We start from the raw sequence: 19,608 nt of genomic DNA on the forward strand, positions 1-19,608 counted from the left end.
CATTGAAATATCGGTGTAGGGAGATAAGGCGGGATGGGGGGAATAATAGCTGGTACCCTTTGGCGCCCTAGATGATACGCCTTTGTGTCGAGACTCAGAATATGATGCAACAGGCATTGGTATCTACACCTGATTCCTTAAGGAACCAGTGGTAGAGAGCTTGCGTACTTGAGACTTGAGAACACCAGTCTCATTCTATCCTATTTACATAGACAATGAATTCGACGGAGGAAAACTTCGTTGGTTGCTACAGAGCATTCGATTTATGATGGAAAATACAAGAATTCTTTCTTCAGAAGTTGCAGGCTAGCATGAATTTTAGCAGATAATTCTCATCTTTGCATTGCCAGAAGAAAACAATTACTGAAATGTCAAAATACTGGGCTCTTCCTGCTATTTAGCTTAAAATCTTAATTGCTTACTGCCAAAAAATTTACTCCAACATCTAGAAACAAGCACACTTTGAATTTCCGTTAATCACAAAAATTGGATTGGAAATCACTTCCAGCTAATCTCATAGAGCCTTTGAAAAAATATGTTTTCTTTTGCCAAAAATCTCTCCAAAACACATAAAACCCTTTTGTTTTTTAAATCTTCTACGCATATTAGAAGTGCGATATGCGTCCCTGTCAAATATGACTTTTAAGACCACTTTGGTTCTCACACATAATTTTCAGGCAATCGCATTTACTTGACAGAATGTCATGTATTACGTGGGTTAGGTCTTTATAACATATGTAGTTAAAATTGAGTTCCTCGACCTTTTTAAAAATAAAGCAATAGATTTATGAAGATTCAAGTTAACTTCCACGCTCTTCGGTGTTAATCAAATTACCATATTTTGGATTGCCATCATATTAACCGCGTTTTAACTTATAAACAAATATTTATTTCGCTTGCGCATAAGGATCCAAGAACTGCAGTTTCTTTAATGAGTTTATCCGCCTTAATGATAATCCATGTTTTTCTCTGTTGTGCTCCTTCCAATTGCCCAAGCATGGTGCTTTCGTTAATAAGGAAATTCATTTGTGACAGAGAAAAGAATTTCTGCAGCCTATTCAGTAGTTAATCAATTTTAATGAGATTAACATAAGCAGTATGCTTTATCGTATTAAGAATAACTCAGTCAATATTACACTATTCTTGGTTACGTATCTATAAATATTTGCGGCCTTGAATGGACCTGCAGACGGAGAAGACAACATGTGTTGAACATAACACGAAGGAGCATAATTTGGTGAGTGAAAATGCAACCTTCATTCCAATTTGGCATTCAATTTAAGACATTTTCTGTAATACAGTTTGCATGATACTGTTAAAAAAGCTACAAGACGTTGGTTTGCAGAACGGTATTTTTCTTCAGCAACGTCCAACCTTTCAGCTTGCAAATTTCAATCAGCTATATAACCTGTATGTTGCTATCCAGATTTAGAAATACCTAACTCTGTCGGAAGTATTCGTTTGAAATTGTACACATAAGCTTGCAGGCTGGAGTTGATTCAAGGAGGTCTCTTATTCCCTGAAAACTTGCAGAACAGGGAGTAAAAAGAATTCTTGTTTTGTTTTGTATGTGCTACTAGGAAGGAAAGTTATAGGCAGCAAAGGAAAGGCCTTTGTTGAAGAAAACGCATGTACAGAAAACGCCTGTTTTGGCAAACATCTGTTTTATAAGAGTTCCGTGATTCATCTTTTAGAATAGGAACACATGTCCTTTGGGGCAGACTGCTCTAAAGCCAAACCAACTTTGAAAGATGTATGGAAATAATGTCACATATTACAGTTCACAATAACAAATAGGTCTTGATGTCACAATCAATAGTAAGTTTAAGCATAAGTAAAAAGAGTAAATGTGAGTTTGCTGATAGAACTACTTTCAGAAAACGTGTAAAAGGAAGTCTTCGCCAAGCCTTGCAAACTGCAATACATGCCGAAGTTCTTGGAATACTAGTTTTTTCTATTTGTCTATGAGACTCTTTCCCCCTTCAAGTAGCACTGTTTTGTTAATTGTTAGGTGCAGAGTACTACCATAGGCGGTTCAATATTTTTAGCTCAATACTCTTGGTCCAATTGAGTCTTGGGTGCCTAATTGCCGTCCCACCCGCTAATTAATTTTTGAAAATTTTTCCAACACTCCCGCTCTTATTAGGACCCCCCCCAAATGATTTTGGCACTTTTGTGTTAATTACAGTAATCAAAAAATTAAAACTTTGCGATTTATACATTATACCGTAATCAACTTTAGGTCAACGACCTGTTTCTACATTGAGTTTCTGATTTGCTGTTCTAAACCACGGTTTGATGGCAAAATACAAAGATAATTTTCTAGTTCGAATTTTTCTTTGGGAAGTGCAGGTAGGCAGTTGTTGAATCCATGCTATTGGACACAGGGTTTTGACGTAAGGAGCAAAGAGTACTAGATGGCACATATACCAATGTTTGAGTCCGATGTTTTCGTGGAAGTTTGAAAAACTTCATCAATTTTTTTCAAACCGAGAAAAATTTCGTGACAAGGAAAATCTTTATAATCTCTACAACCCACCTATACTAACAACCCACCTAAAGTTCTAATGAGGTAAATGAAGATAGGGGAATTCCTCAGTTGCTAACAATATGCAATTAGTAAGCGTCTTCGTCATAATAATCGTGAATAATGATTCAATATTACCTTTGGCGCTCTTTCTATCATCAAAACCAATTATATAATCAATTGAAAGACTTAATCAAATTTAAGGGAGTGACTTCAAGGCTCATCCGACTAAGAATCGGCACCAACTTTTCTGCTTATCTCATCATTTAGATAACTGCATTTTTGCCAAACAAGGCAATAAACAAGCCTTCTTTGTTACAGGCAATATTGACTACAGCCGTTATACATTTGAGAGTTCAGAACTGGGTGCCTAAGCCAGCAAAAGGACATTTGTAGCTACAACCTATTCAAAAAGCTGTTTGACTGCACGGCATTGCAAGAGCCGCAATGAATAACGTTACAAACGCCTCGGTGCCAATAAACGCAACGCATCTATCATACGAAGATGTTTACGACAGCAACGAGGTTCATATCCTGTATTCCTTGATGTATATCTTGTCTGCTGTAATAGTTTTACCTGGGATTTTTGGCAACGGGCTTATCATACTTGCTGTTACGAAACTGCAGAATCTGAGAACCCCTACAAATCAGCTGATTGCAAGCTTAGCACTTGCCGACCTACTCATCGTGCTCTCAATGATAGCATTTGTCTTGCTCGACCGCTTCCCGATATCCTCTCTTTCTGCAGATGTAACAATGTTTCTTTTCCCATCAATCGATATGATGCTTGGTACAGCATCGATTTGGAATCTTGCAGCAGTAAGCATTGACAGAGGCATCGCTGTAATGCACCCCTTGCGGTACAAGGGACTGGTCAACTCTAGACGAGTGCGTGCTGGAGCAGTTTTCATTTGGATGTATGCAGTTGCCATTTTTATGTACGAAGAATGAGTACATGAAGGGGGGATTTTGCTCAGCTCGATGGGCATCCATATATATAGATATATATATATATATATATATATGTAGAATTGTTGCCAATTGTGTAACAATGGATCGGCATTTTGATGAGTTCAACAATGGAAACATAGAAGCCGAATTCAAAGGCGGGAGACAAGCGAAACAATGCAGGCATAGAATGCCAGAATCAAAGGATTTTCCCAATTTTCCCAAACGAACAATCGAGAATCTTGAGTTTCCCGATTAAGTGGGCAATTGAGGTTCGCTAATCGACACTTAGGTCGATAATCGTGCTATTAAATTGGGTTCGGCTGCTAGCCTGAGATCCCCTTTGTGGTCATCCTCTTAGATTCGACCAATCACCTTTAGTTTTGCTCGTGACGTTATGCAGTTAAAATTGGTTCTGCACGTGCATGTTGAACGGTAGCCAGAATAGATCAGAAACTTCTCGTAATCGAGAATGGTGCTTTCATCTTGTCAAGCGTCAACATAATTAGACCTATTATTTGCAATTTGCTATGTAGGATACAAAAAGAAAGTGCGGGAATATGCGATTTCACGAGTTTCTGCAAGAATTAACCTTCATGCATGAGTCGTGGAAAATATATTGTTAAGTGTTTGAAATCTGTTTAGTTTTTCGCAAGTTTTGCAAAGTCGGTGAAAGTTATTCGAAGATTTCCAGGCTTTGCGAAATTGTCGCAAAATGCTTGCAGGGACTTTTCAATTTTCTCTGGGGTTGATCCAAAATTCATTCGAAATTTTTCAGACCTCATATTTTTTTTAAAGAAAGGGTCAATATGTTGGATAAGATAGTTTGGTGCAGGAACAACGTAAAAAAATAGAAATTTGGAACGTGTGAGGTCAGACCAACAGTTACGAGAATAATCAATGAATAATCTTGGGGTCTATGACTACATTTCTTCACCAAATAGTTGAATTGCCGAGTTGAAGAAATCTTTGCACTCGCAACTAGGAAGTTTACGAAATTAAAAGTTTGGCTGCTCACAATTACGTACGAAAGATTCCCCTTCGTAACCAAGTAATTGCACTGCAGTGAGATCATTATGCTGGAACCGTTTTGTCAGCGCGGGTCGTTAGGGATCGTTAGGCACGCATCGATTTCTCCTTCTTGCAAAGGTTGATAGTGGAATTCAAAGGTCTGGGTTTGGTAAACTTACTGCGTCATAGCATTGCCCGCTGTTTATCAAGAAAGTGTAAATCTGCGAAACGCATTTTGAAAAAGCAACCGAATAAGAATAATTATTCGTGTTATGTTATCAAGCAAAAAATGTCCTTCGTCAAATAAAAAAACAGATTCCCAGTTAGGTTCCACTCAAAGAGCCCCAATAAATGAGTTCTGTAATCTTGGCGAGTCATAGCTCGTGCCACCGTTTTTTAGGTATTTTAAGTCTGTGAATCGCAATCTCATAGAGCATAAAGGTTCTTAGTTGTCTGGGAAACAGACTGGAAGCGCATCTAGAAAAGTTCAGACTTTTAATACATTTGGAATCTTCGTTGTCGTCATCATTGTCATCGTCGTCATCATAATCATCATCATCAATCATCATAATCATAATCATAATCATAATCATCAATCATCATCATAATCATAATCATCATCATCATCAATCATCATCATCATCAGTTTTGTCCACATCGCCAATTCATAATATCGAAGTACCATTCCTCCACATTCTTCGTACATTGCAAAAGCCGTGCTATTATGTACGAAGAATGAGTACATGAAGGGGGGATTTTGCTCGGCTCGATGGGCATCCATATATATAGATATATATATATATATATATATATGTAGAATTGTTGCCAATTGTGTAACAATGGATCGGCATTTTGATGAGTTCAACAATGGTAACATAGAAGCCGAATTCAAAGGCGGGAGACAATCGAAACAATGCAGGCATAGAATGCCAGAATCAAAGGATTTTCCCAATTTTCCCAAACGAACAATCGAGAATCGTGAGTTTCCCGATTAAGTGGGCAATTGAGGTTCGCTAATCGACACTTAGGTCGATAATCGTGCTATTAAATTGGGTTCGGCTGCTAGCCTGAGATCCCCTTTGTGGTCATCCTCTTAGATTCGACCAATCACCTTTAGATTTGCACGTGACGTTGTGCAATTAAAATTGGTTCTGCACGTGCATGTTGAACGGTAGCCAGAATAGATCAGAAACTTCTCGTAATCGAGAATGGTGCTTTCATCCTGTCAAGCGTCAACGTAATTAGACGTATAATTTGCAATTTGCTATGTAGGATACAAAAGAAAGTGCGGGAATATGCGATTTCACGAGTTTCTGCAAGAATTAGCTTTCATGAAAGAGTCGTGGAAAATATATTGTAAGTGTTTCAAATCTGTTTAGTTTTTCGCAAGTTTTGCAAAGTCGGTGAAAGTTATTCGAAGATTTCCAGGCTTTGCGAAATTGTCGCAAAATGCTTCTAGGGACTTTTCAATTTTCTCTGGGGTTGATCCAAAATTCATTCGAAATTTTTAAGACCCCATATTTTTATATAAAGAAAAGGTCAATATGTTGGATAAGATAGTTTGGTGCAGGAATAACGTAAAAGAATTTGGATCGTGTGAGGTCAGACCAACAGTTACGAGAATAATCAATTAATAATCTTGGGGTCTGTGACTACATTTCTTCATCAAAAAGTTGAATTGCCGAGTTGAGGAAATCTTTGCACTCGCAACTAGGAAGTTTACGAAATTAAAAGTTTGGCTGCTCACAATTACGTACGAAAGATTCCCCTTCGTAATCAAGTAATTGCACTGCCGCGAGATCATTATGCTGGAACCGTTTTGTCAGCGCGGGTCGTTAGGGATCGTTAGGCACGCATCGATTTCTCCTTCTTGCAAAGGTTGATAGTGGAATTCAAAGATCAGGGTTTGGTGAACTTACTGCGTCATAGCATTCCCCGCTGTTTATCAAGAAACTGTAAATCTGCGAAACGCATTTTGAAAAAGCAACCGAATAAGAATAATTATTCGTGTTATGTTATCAAGCGAAAAATATCCTTTGTCAAATAAAAAAACCAATCCCCAGTTAGGTTCCACTTACAGAGCCCCAATAAATGCTGGAATCTTCGTTGTCATCATCATTGTCATCGTCGTCATCATAATCATCATCATCAATCATCATCATCATCAACAATCATCAATCATCATTATCATCATCATCATCATCAATCATCATCATCATCAACCATCATAATCATCATCATAATCATTATAATCATCCTCATCATCATTATCATCATCATCAATCATCATCATCATCATCATCATCATCATCATCATCATCATCATCAGCATCATCATCATCATCATCATCATTATCATCATCATCAATCATCATCATCAATCATCATCATCATCAATCATCATCATCATCAACCATCATAATAATCATCATAATCATTATAATCATCCTCATCAATCATGATCGTCATCTTCATCATCAATCATCATCATCATCATCATCATATCATCATCATCATCATCATCATCATCATCATCATCATCATCAATCATCATCATCATCAATCATCATCATCATCATCATCATCATCAATCATCATCATCATCAATCATCATCATCATCAATCATCATCATCATCATCATCATCATCAATCATCATCATCATCATCATCATCATCATCATCATCATCATCAGTTTTGTCCACTTCGCCAATTCATAATATCGAAGTACCATTCCTCCACATTCTTCGTACATTGCAAAAGCCGTGCTATTTTCGTTCTTGGCATGCTGCGAATACACTTGAAGTCCGAGAAATACAGCCTCTCTTTAGTTTTCTCAGCGATGATCGCAAACTTTGTTCTTCCTTGCTTCCTAATCGTGATAATTTACATAGGTATATTCACCGCAGCAATAAAGAGCATAAAGATGGCTATGGCGCTTGAGAAAGCTATTCACTTGGCAACCAAGCGGGTTAGTGAACAAAACAACGAAAACTCGCGAAGAAATTCCCGCTTCTTTTCAAGAGAGATAAAAGTAGCTTTAAATGTCATGATAATTCTAGTGCCACTTGTTGCTGGATGGGGGTTTTATTTTGGCACCCACTGGTATGAGCTCATCACAGATGATTATGATAGGAGCCATGTATATGAATTCTGTTTGCTTGTTATTCCTTGGATAAACAGTAGCCTTAATCCAGTGGTTTATGTTCTTGCCACACCCTCACTAAGAAAGGGCTGCAAGAAACTATTGCTGTGCGGACGGTTTTCAAAGGATGGTAACTCTGTTTTCAATACAGGCATATGGAGTTCCCTTACGTCACGGAGACCTTCGTGGCTCGAAAGAAGCACGTCAGTTGAAAGAAAAAGGAGTGTTGACTCTAGACGAGGGTCATCAGGGTACAGAAGAAAATCTTCAGCTGGAACTTTCCTTGTTTTGGATGCACATATCGAAGAAGATCAAACATCAGCCGTGCAGCTCTAGCAACTCAAACAAGCAGTTGCCGCTCATCTTTGTACAAAATAGACTTTGTTCTCTGACAATGGCCTATCTTGGCCTTCATCGCAAGCTAAAACTAGAATACAAACGTCAATATCAAATTTCGTATTTTATTTGGCAGCTAAATCTGTATAAAGATTATAAGACGTTTTCAGTATGCAAAAGGAATGTATCAGAAATGGTTTATAAGAATCAACCTGTTGAAAGTAGAGATCAGAAGATTTAGAAATCAAATGGTTATAAAATCTCATTTGCTATACGTTGTTGTTCAAAGGTTTACGATGAACACCTTAATCAGGGGTGCCATCCTAAAACGTTAGGAAGAGGGGCTGTGCTGTAGGCGAGTTCAAAGGCCATACCCTTGACCATAAACTTCCCTAGTGGCGTAGTGTGACCTTTCTTTCTGAGGGGTGGGGGGGGGGGGTTGTGTAAAAGATGCAAAACCATATTTTACCGAAAGAAATTCTTATGTTACATTTGGCTTAATCATTATTTTGTTATAAATGAAATTCTACCGACGAGTTCTCTGAAAGTTGGGGGGATGTGACACCCCCACGCCCCCCGCACTCTACGCCCCTGCCCTTACCATACCCAACGTATTGCATTTCTGTTAAAGAATATCCTAGAAATCATGCAAACCTTCCAATAACATAAACAGTATTTGCTTATTTCATAAGAACTTTATAGTAAAATAGAGGGTTGCCAACAAGGAATTCGTCCAACTAAATATGGACTCACTTGTTAAGGGGGTGGGGCTGAGCCCCCCTCCACGGCACCACTGAGCTTAATCATACAATTGGTAATACATACGTCGTGAGAACTAAAGTAGATGTTAAATGTTAAAAATTTACAAGGGTGGCGTCAGCCTCTAGGGTCTGGGAAGGACAAAAAAATTAAACCATGCCATTTTTACTGTCAGAAAGCGCCCTTTACCAACAGGAAACGCAAATAGGGAGTGCCTATGACTAATTGTTTGTCATGCAAAACCATTTGCAAAATTATATATTTTTTTACGTCAAAAAAAGTACGTTAAGAAATTGTTCCCCTTCCCCCGACACTTAATCGTCTATTTTAGACGAAATACAAAATTGATCCGGCCGAGAACTAGGGGGTGGGGGAGGTAGAGCATCTCCTCTCCCAGTCTCTTTCGTTGGCGCCGCTTTTATAAATCTGTACAGATTATATTGGTTATGATTTTGTTATTAAACTCAAAATCCTATTCCATTCAGTTGGATGTACATAAGTTTGACATAATGCTTGATTAGTGTCATTGTTTGTTGAAAAATCCTTCAGTGTCATACATCTAAAGTGACTACAAATTAGACTCACCTCCATTTGTTAAACTCATTTTTTGTGACCTACAGAATTTTAAGAATTTTGCTAGTCTGATTGAGGTAAAAGAAACTAGAGTCACTGCGTTCAGCAGTGGCGGACTGGCAGGGATGCTAGGTTGCGATCGCAACCCGGGCCCTCTCAACTTCATAATAACCGGGCCCTCCGTAGATAAGTTCGAGAAAATAACTCTGTTAATTTCAAAGATATCTATGTTCAAGAGAATACAAGTCACAGAAATGAGGATAAAATCTTTAGAAAGGAAACATTTCAGTATTGCTTACCAGGTGTGTTGTGGCTAGGCGGGACACCGGGAAATTTCTCGGCGGGCCCCTTCCAAGTGAGTTTGTAAAACCCAGGAAAATATCTAATATGAACAAAATCTTCGGTGAGAAAACGCCTCACTTACATTTATACTCAAGTTCACAGTTCAGAATTAGAGGAGGTCAACATTTACAAACAGGCAACTGTGAAAGAGATGCTTGGAATATGGCTTCCGAGAGGGGGACAAGAAGGGGAAAATTGTCCCAGGGCCTCGAGGTCTAGGGGTCCTCTTAAAGCAAGGAATTCCAATTTAAGAACTGAATTTGAACGAAACGCAAAAAAGTATGCCTAAAAATTTGTGAAAAGAAGTAAACGACTGTAAAAACATTCTGAAACGTGTTTCAAGCTAATTGAAAAGGCAAGGCCGAAAAAATGTTCTGCGAGCGAAGCGAGCAGTGCATATAAGTTTTCTGTTATGTTTCTGTTAGTATCAACTGTGCACTACAGCATTGGATTTGTTTCATATTTTTTTGCAGTCTTAAAGAGACTATGGTTAGAGAAAAGGGCCTACACCCCAACAAATATAGCGGATGAGCCTTTAAAAATGATAAAAACTGGCATCTTTTTAATATTTCATAGGTGCATGGTTTCCAGGTACATATCATTTTTTAGCGACTTGGGTTTGTGATTGGAAATATCATACGCAAGAGTGGGTCCCCTTATGATAATTTTCTCCCGGCCCTTTCCGGTGCTTACATTATACGTATTACGGGCTCCTTTTCTGTATATAGCAACCCGAGAGGTTTGCTGCCAGTCTGCCTCTGCTGCGTTGCTTGCTTTTTCTAGCCTGTACTCTAGACCCTAAACTTGAAAGTAGACCTCTGCCTTCAAGTTTGGGGTCTGGAACACAGACGAAGTTGAACTGCATATGACTGAGTATAGAGTATAGATCTGCATATGAATTATTCTGAAACCAGGGGTGAAAATTATGAAGGTAGTAGTTGTTTTCCCAAAATGCCAAAATCTCAAAACTGAACATTTTATATGCATAGTCCTTTTAACAGGCAACGCGAAGCGGTGAGAAAAATTGGGGGTCTGAGAAAAGTGGGGCGGGGTTAAAACGGAAAAAAATAGGACTTTATTGGTCGTTCGCTTCTTAAAAGTTTGCATTCTTTGCAAAAAGTGGGGGGCAAAGCCCCCCAGCCCCCTTCTTCGCAGTGATTGTTTTACCATTCTCATGATAGGGTATGTAACTTAATATGGTCAACTCACGTGATCAACTTCGATGTGCTAGATAAAAGATGTCCAAGGTCCGTTGTGAAAAGCAAATTTTGTAATCAACAGCTTTTAAAAAATTTTCGATTTTCAAGTAACTTTATTTGACTTTATAGGATTTAAAAGCAAAACTTACTTGCATCAATCTTGGCAAACTTTCGGTTCTCTTGTAAAAGTATATTTCGTGAATTTTGGCCAATTTTTATGAAACTCATTTTTTTGACTTGTGACACATTTTAACGCGGTATGTTTTATTGCAAAAATTAGTTTTTTAATATTTGGCACATTGATGGTTTTCTAATAAACAAAATTTGGTGACATATGGCGAGTTTTGGGTTTTCTTGCAAAAGTAAACTGTGTTACTTTGGATCCATCTGTATCTGGATCATCTGACGTAATATCCAAATAAAACCTAATAAAAGTTTTTTTTACGAAGTATTTCTTTCGTTTACTTTGTGGTTGATCTGGACTCTGGTGCCAGGAAAGTACACAAAGAAAAAGTCGGATGAATGTTATAAGGTTAATCTAATGTTAGAGTACCTAATACCAACTACAAGGTTGCGAATGACGTACTAAACCACGAGCCACGAGCTAATTCAGAAAAACCCCTCACATGCAAGAAATATACGGCAACCCACCGAAAAGAAGAACTTATGAATTTGAGAGCCTACAGGAAGATCATTTTATCACGTTGCAATCAACACCATTTAGCCCCTAAAGCAAAATGGGTAGTATTAAGTTTTCACTTTTATCATGAGTAGTGCAGGCATTAGATGTCTGAGACAGACAGAGGCGGGGGGGGGAGGGTTGTTTCTAGTTGTTTGTAACCTAGAAGAGATAAAGGGGCGAGGTCGCTTATGACATAAATGTAATAATGACTTTAAAAGCAGCGAACATTATAGGACATAATGAATCTTTTCAAATAAGTTTTAAAAATACATGTAATATTTGCAAACGTTGATAAAACTATATTTAGTTCCATATACAGTGGTTAAAAACTTGCATCTAAAGACAATGTTATTCGAAGAATAGCGACAATGCATGGAACGAAATTTTAAAAGCGGCTTGAAAAGTTTTTAAAAGAAAACATTTAAATCTATCTGTAAAGAAAGAAAATGTTGGTCCTTGGCAAACGTAACAAAAGCGCATTAAAAAGCTTGGCTTAATCAATATTTATTTAAAAAAATCAGAAATGTTTCTCAATAAACTACTATAATACTATATTACACAACTATGTTTCAAGGGTAAAATTTAATCAAAAATGGCTATGATAGTTTTGCAAAATCGTCTTGAAAATTTTGTCAAAATTTTCCAATTAGAGTGTCATGACATTTGGTTAATAATAACACTTCAGAGGGGATAATGAAAATTAAAAGCAGTTATGACAAATCTAGCAAAAATAAACAGAAATTAGTTTTTGTTGATCTACAAAAATACTATGGCTGCGAAATACACGAATCTAACGAATCTTGGACAAAATCTATGCCACGCAAGGGTTCTGAATATCATATGACGCTAAACTGTACTTTATACAATTATTCACGGAGAACGAAAACAAAAAGGAAAACCTCCTTTTGAAATATAACAAAAAAGCAATGAACTATTGAGCATGAAATATTATTTATGAAAAATTACATTTTTCTAGAAAGATATAATAGCGAAATAATGACTAGACTATGGAGAATGCGAGATACCGAGAATCCCAGTCTCATAAAACTGCGTGAATCTCTACCTTAGGTTGCAATTCCTTGTTACCACATGACCAAAACTTACCGAACGTGACAGGTAATAAAGCTTCAATTTGTTAAAACGAACGATCTAACTGTCAAAACATATTTTTCACCTTTTATAATTCTTTTTTAAATTTCTTACAAAGATATATGTGGGTTTTCACCACGATCAAACATAAATACAAACGACCAGAAATTCAAATGCTACCCTACCACAATGAAAGATTGTAAGTGCAGAATTTTTACAAAAACCTAACTATGTGCAAGAGGATTAAATAGAATAGAACAGATATATAATATTTCGGTACATTCAATAATGGAAGTGTTAATGTGATGATAAAAAAATTTGTTCAAATTAATTGTGATATACAAATTATCATTGCCTAATTAATTGCTAACTTTATTTTGACCAAATCTGGGACATGAATGAAAAACAAACAAATGCAAATGTTTAAAACTAAGTTTCGATAAGGTGAAACAAAGAAGCTAATTATATCCCTTATTACTTCTAGTCACTTCCCACTTCTTATTCAACTTGAAGTGTGATGTTGTAACATGGGTAACGAAATCACTTAGGAGGAATTGCAATGATAAGGAAGTATTTACCAATTTCTTAGAACCAAAAAAACTAAACGGAATGGGTATATACACATCAGAGAATGGTTACTAATAATTCATTAATTCAACAACTATCTCTTATACCAAATTTTTCATAATTATGAATCTAACATTATTTGATGCATGATATTATTCATTGGCCTTAATTTGATATTTTCATCAGATTGAAAGTTACAGGTCTAGTTTTTGACTCAGTTCACTACTCGCTAAAAATTCATATTCACGAAAAAAGCTCACATACCTATTCCAAAATCTTTAAGTTCATACCATTGTGTCCTTTCTTGAGTTAAGTCATGAGTCGCCAAATAAATGTTGACCCCGCCTAGAAAATCGTTGACACCAAATGAATCGTTATCCCATACGGTGACTTGAAGTACCCTTTGCTGCAACATTTGCAATGAACCAGCATAAGACAGAGTCTGGTTATATGTTGGATGAAGGTTCCGCCTTGCAACTCTGGTCTTGCGTTTCGTCGACTTGTTTGGGTCTGGCAACAAGTAGCTCTTTACATAAGGGTCCGCAGTGCCTTGTATTGTTCGAGGAATCAGGTTTCTTGCATACATAACAAGAAGATTCAATCTTTCTTTGCTATATTGGTAAGATAACTTAATCTCGCCACCAACACGGCTCCTTGGAAGACCCTCTTCGAGCTTGATTAAGATGTCAGCGAATTTGAAAGAATCCTGTTCATCGCGAATGAAACTGTGAAGAAATGTGTAGAGAATCTCTGAATTGCTCAACACACTTCGACCCATTACTTGGACAAGAAATTCGTCCAGCTCAAATCTTCGTCTGACAGCAATGTCCCGGATTTCACTTCTGCCAACTAAGACTTTCCCAGGTAAAGATGGGATATTTGATGTCCCGAAAACCTGTGCAAGCTTCGTATGCAGTTCTTGGAACTCATCATACTTTCGAAAAACGAATCGCGGGCCTTTATTATCATTTCTCAGAATATTAAGCACGAAAATATAGTGTTTGTCCGGTACATAACGCTTTTGAATGTCCACGCATCTGACTGATACGATCTCTCCATCAGACTCTTTGCTGTAAACTTTACTGGAGAAAGAGAAGATGGCACGACCAGACGTGTTCTGTGAATCTTTCATGTGGGCCATATTGTGAATAAAAAAGTTCAACTGAGTTGATTTCGAGCTCAAACTTGTTTCTATCAGCCTTGTAAAGAAAACCATTGCTTGTGCGTCCGTAAGATCAAGCTGCAAAGAATGTCGAACATATTCAATGTCACTTGGACTTGACAAGTAAGGAATGCCTGAAGAAACCATCAACCCGAGAAGATTGAGGATTAAATCCGAATTTTTGCGAAGAATGTTAAATGCATCACAACATAGTTCAACAAAATGCTGAAAATTATGAGACATTTCGTCACCAAAGTTGATGACATATGCCATGTCTGGTGTCAGCACAAATGGCACTCGATCACGACGAATTGTGCCAAACTTTTGCACATTTCCCATGAATTTACTGAAGTCAATATGAAATAGATGGCCTTTCTGTGTAACCATGATGTTGTCATTGTGACGATCTCCGATACCTAGAACATATGTCGCCACACAGTAAGCAGCACAGGAAGCAGAAAAGTTTTCAACAGCTGTCTGGTATTCACCTTCCGATTGATTGTATTTCTGCAGCCAAAGACCAATGACTTCGTCTTTAAATGAACCCGTAACACCATGCTGAACATGAATTTCTCTAAGGGTGGCAGCATTAGGAACAAGCTGAAGCATTCCAGCTTCTGGTGCAGTTGGCATACATTCATAAGTAATCATCTTTAAGTCCAATGACTCTAAAAGCCATAACCTATTCATAACACGAAAAAGCTGCAATGTGACAAGGTCCTTGCGCAAATCATCTCCCACTTTAAACATGCTTTTCACAGTGCTGCCTCTGCTATCTGCATTCTCAAAGACAATGGCTAATGGCACAGTGAATGAGTTGAAATAAGAGCAGCTTTCTGGAATAACACCTCTCACTTCTACGGATGGACTAAATGGTAAACGCAAACCAGAATCTATGTCCACAGCTACAAAATCCAGATCTTGTGATAAAATATTTCTCCGCAAACTGTCCTTTGTTTCTTTCAGCTTCAAGGTTGTTTTTGCCAATTGCTGAACCATAAGATCTTGCCTTGAAAGCTGGTCCTTCATTGCTGCACCACAAACACTTAACAGTCCTCCAAGTATGATCTGAAACCTCTGGGAAAACTGAGCATCTGCTGTGTAGTATTTAAGATGCCAGAACAAAAAGTGAGCTACCTTAGGGCTTTTAATAGCAGATGTGATGAGGAATGTTGACAATGCTGATGTGTGATATGATTCATATTTCAGGGCTTGTACAAGTTGTGGAAGATAATCACATAACTCACTTTCATTGATAACACTGAGCCAGTTTACAGCACAAGTTCTTACACCAGTGTCAGGAAAACTGGCTGTCAGCAACCCCAAGGCTATGTTTGGTGATAGGGCTTGCCAAATATGTGCTAGATCCTGAGCATCCTTCAGTGTTTCAGGTTTTAAATTGGGTACAGAGGCCAAAACATATGGGAAAGCTTTATCTGTATCTTTCAGGCTGAATCTGTTTTTCCAAAGCAACTCTTTCTGCTCTATGGAAAGATCAGTCAAAGATGATTTATTAAGAATCTGATAAATCTCTGGAGGTACCTCTGAAGAAGCTTCCTGGCAGTCAATCAAATGGTTAGTCTGCACAAGGGCCTCTGGAAAGACAATCTCTGAATGGTAGACTTCAAAATCTGTTCTCAAAATGAAACTTGTTGGCTCCTGTATGTTACTTGATGAGCAAATTGCTGCAGGATTCATTTCTGTCCCTGAAAGCAACCCAAAAATTTGACTGCCTGTAATTAGAAGTCCTCTAAAGTCAAACACATTACAACTGATCCAACCTAATTCAGAGCTGTTCTTTGGATCTCTTGTTTGCTTTCTTGCTGATGTAAGGCCAAACAATCTCAAGCAAATTTTTGTCTCGCATGGAATTTCTTTGACTGGCAAATCAAAAGAAAGCACCTCATCCCACTTAATATGTTCATAGAACCCTTTTGTCATTTTTCTAGCTTTTGTGACAACTGGGTCACATATAGATCTACCTCCATAAAATAGACCACATTCAATTTCATAGCTGTCATACTTTAATTTCCATTCAGTTGGTACTCTGTGTGCAGATGAAATTTTTATTGAAAATTTATCGGTTATTGATTCAGCACTGACCCTCTCACAAGGTGGAATACTTTTACCAAGTAGATTTGATTTAACATCCTTGGGATCATGAACAGCAAAATCAGTATCAAATGCCCTACAGTAAGAATCAACTAATGAGTAAACTGCAGAAGTAAGCTTTTCAAGTGCAATGTCAAAGCGTCCTCTGTCAAATGTCTCTGAGCTTATGATTCTATTGAAATCTATAACTCCAGCCTCCACAGTGCTAGAAACAATTGGTTGAATGTTTTTGGACTTCAAGGATAGCAATAAATTGATGGCTTCATGTAACTGTGTAGACTCAATGCAAGCAAGTGACAAAGACAAAGCCTTGACAATTTGTATTAGCTTTTCTGGTATATATGTAGCTTGGGTTGATTTGGTAACATTTGATACTAATTTCTCAACTTCAAGATTATATGTCTCAATCAATACTGACAAACCTTGCCTTGAAATTGCTGTTGCTAGCTGGACATTGAAAAAGTGTTTGAAATATGTGCCTGCTGCTTCTTGATTGTCATCTTCTTTAGTTCTTGATAAATCCCTTCTAATTCTGCTCCTTGCAATAACTGTAACACTTACTTTTTCTCCAAGTTTTACACAATTTTGTACATAACTGTAGTTTATGATTGGCTCATTTCCCTCTAAATAACAAGATTGCCCGCATACTTTAAAAATATACTTGTTCTTTGATATGGTGTCAATGTCTTTGTAGCTATTCTGAAAAACCAACAATGACTTTAAAACAGCATCCTGTACATTTGAAAACATATCACACACTATTGTTATCGCATCTGCATAACTTTCATAGAATACTTCAATGTCTATATCCTTCCGCCATCCATTATTATCAAAATTTACTACTGAGTCACAGACAAAGCCTGGATTTGTTTCAATCATTGAAAAAGCAAAGAATCTTCTAATACCTGCAACCTTTTTACAAAACTCCATTGCCTCTACATTTCGTTCTTCAGCAAGATCAAATATCCCATCACCAAAGTAAAGTTTTGCATCCTTTTCATTGCTGGCACTTATAGAAGATGGTAATGAAAGACGATTGAAAACTTTGGGTGGGTCTGGTCTTGGTGGTGGCAGTGTTGAGGAGGTTCTGACAATTTTTGTTGCTGTTACCTCAGAAAAACCATCTTTTTGTGCAAAAGGGCTGCTAATAAATGGCTCAATTTCAGAAAATGGTGTTTGTGTAAAATTGTTGATAAATGTATTTAGATCGTCTACTGATAATGAATTAAGTGGCTTTTTGTTAGCAGTTGATGTATCTCCCAAGCAAGTGGACCAATCAGAGGTTTGATTGCTTAGAATTTCCTGAGATTGAGACCTTCCTAAACCCTTTAAAGATTGCTCCAATTCCACTAGATTGTCCTGAAGAAGGCTGACACTTGCCGGATCCAAATAGCTCATTGGTTTTAAGTTATTGAATGCTGCATTTTTAAGTTTGGTATCTACCATTCTATTTACAGATGTGGTTGTATCAGTCTGCTGCATATTATAAAAAGCATCAGCATTATTAGGATTAATTGATACTGGAGTAATTGAGAAACTCTTATCATAATCAAACTGCTGAGCTGACAGTGACCTGCCTTCTAAATTCCTGTTGAAACCTGAAAAATCTGGTTCATCAAAGGAGGAAGATGGGCTTGAAGTACCAGGTGAATTACTGCTGCTGTTAATATCTATCCCTGCACTGAGCAAGCGACTTGTAAGTTTTTGGTTTTTCCTACTTTGACTTCTACGTTTTGGTGGTAACGGTGGCGGGTTATCATCAATACTTGGCGTTTTCTCTCTCGAATATGTTCTTGGTTTGCGTACATAGTCTGCAAGACTTAGGTGCTTTTGATCCTCGACGATAAAGTCATCGAAATTGGATGCTGACATAACAGTAACGTACGATTGTAAGTTTGAGCTCTCATCCTCATCATTTGACACTGACAAAAATACCTTGTCACTAGGAATATTATCTGATAAATCGATTAGGTCATTAGTGACACCCGGAATTTTCGAACTCATGCTTGTTTTCAAACAAAATAGGCCACCAACTCAACAGGCTAACAACAAGGCCCTACGCTAAAACAAATGCTTGAAGGAAAAACATACTTTACTCATAATTTCCAAGAAGCACAATGAGCAAATAGCAAAGAAAACGTAACAGCACATAGATCTTATGTTACGCCGTCCATTTTCTTGATATCGAAACTTGTAAAACAGTTTTATAATTTTACGCCCTGCTTACAAAACTCGTTCTGGATACGGAGTTCTTCCTTGTACCACAATACTGCCTCGATTTCAACAGTCAGAACTAAGCAAACTTTGATTACTAAAGGGTTTTACCGTGTTGTGGTGTTGTAAAGTTGATTTGTGGTGTTGTGGTTTTAATTATGCGGTGTTGTACACAAATCGACACTCTGGAAAATTTTTTTCGCAAAATAGAAGGAATCGTTATGTATAACTATAAGAATTCCAAATCAAGACATCAACTAAACACAACAGAAGAATTATAGTAAATAGTCAGCTAGTCCTGAATCTTAAAACTTGTTTACTTTTGATCCTGACTTTATTTGTTCGTGTAGTTCGTCTAAGGTAACACTTTCTGCACCCCTTGATACCAATGCTGCCGTTCCCCGTCTCTCTTAATTTTTGTCTTCTATTTTCGATTTCAGCCATCCATCACAGAATAAATGGATAGACAGGGAACTTTTCCTAACAAACTGGCGGAGAGGGTAACCGGAGGTTTTTCACTTGTTGCACTTCCTTGGACTAATACCTTGAAATTTTAGATATGACCCTTGCATCGAACAATCATTGACGAAATCTCAAACAGGCGTTCCTCTTGTGTAGAATCTTCTGCATAATTCTCATTTTGTGGAAACTACCCACCAGATCGAAGACACCTTTATACATTAGCAAGACTTTTCCAAATAGTATGAAAAATTTTGGAGTAGCTCATCTACACCTGCAAATGATGGAGATTTCAATCTTGAAAACTTTGGAAAATATAAACGTGCCAAACTAGACGAAAGTCAAGTAATTGATTAACTTAACCATTAGGGGCTACTCTATGCCTTAACCCTTTATATATCCACTGTAACATCATAACCACTTACGCCTCATATCTTGTCAACATGGATATTACACAATAGTATCAATAAAAGAGGCCCAAAAT

At 37.5% G+C, this 19,608-nt stretch overlaps 2 protein-coding genes across 2 annotated transcripts; one reads left to right on the plus strand and one right to left on the minus strand.

The window, feature by feature from the left end:
- Nucleotides 1-949: 949 nt before the first annotated feature.
- LOC148957510 (uncharacterized) lies at nt 950-9,901 on the plus strand. The gene is made up of 3 exons (XM_089115182.1): nt 950-1,237; nt 2,849-3,477; nt 6,964-9,901. Exons 2-3 carry the CDS (start codon nt 2,975-2,977, stop codon nt 7,964-7,966), a joined length of 1,506 nt encoding a protein of 501 aa, XP_088971308.1. The 5' UTR covers nt 950-1,237; nt 2,849-2,974; the 3' UTR covers nt 7,967-9,901.
- Nucleotides 9,902-11,358: 1,457 nt separating this feature from the next.
- Nucleotides 11,359-18,694, minus strand: LOC148957511 (phosphatidylinositol 4-phosphate 3-kinase C2 domain-containing subunit beta-like). The gene has a single exon (XM_089115231.1). It carries the CDS (start codon nt 18,453-18,455, stop codon nt 13,434-13,436), a length of 5,022 nt encoding a protein of 1,673 aa, XP_088971357.1. The 5' UTR covers nt 18,456-18,694; the 3' UTR covers nt 11,359-13,433.
- Nucleotides 18,695-19,608: the final 914 nt, after the last annotated feature.

This window comes from Rhopilema esculentum, unplaced genomic scaffold (assembly GCF_057945365.1).
Source record: "Rhopilema esculentum isolate cy_ngs unplaced genomic scaffold, ASM5794536v1 HiC_scaffold_23, whole genome shotgun sequence".
Lineage (NCBI taxonomy): Eukaryota > Metazoa > Cnidaria > Scyphozoa > Rhizostomeae > Rhizostomatidae > Rhopilema > Rhopilema esculentum.

Excerpts from the sequence above, each read along its gene's own strand:
- LOC148957511 (XM_089115231.1), bottom strand. The coding sequence starts at position 18,455 with ATGAGTTCGAAAATTCCGGGTGTCACTAATGACCTAATCGATTTATCA.
- LOC148957510 (XM_089115182.1), top strand. The coding sequence starts at position 2,975 with ATGAATAACGTTACAAACGCCTCGGTGCCAATAAACGCAACGCATCTA. Across the intron at positions 3,478-6,963 it reads ATTTTTATGTACGAAGAATG|TCAATCATCATCATCATCAT; the intron begins AGTACATGAAGG and ends TCATCTTCATCA.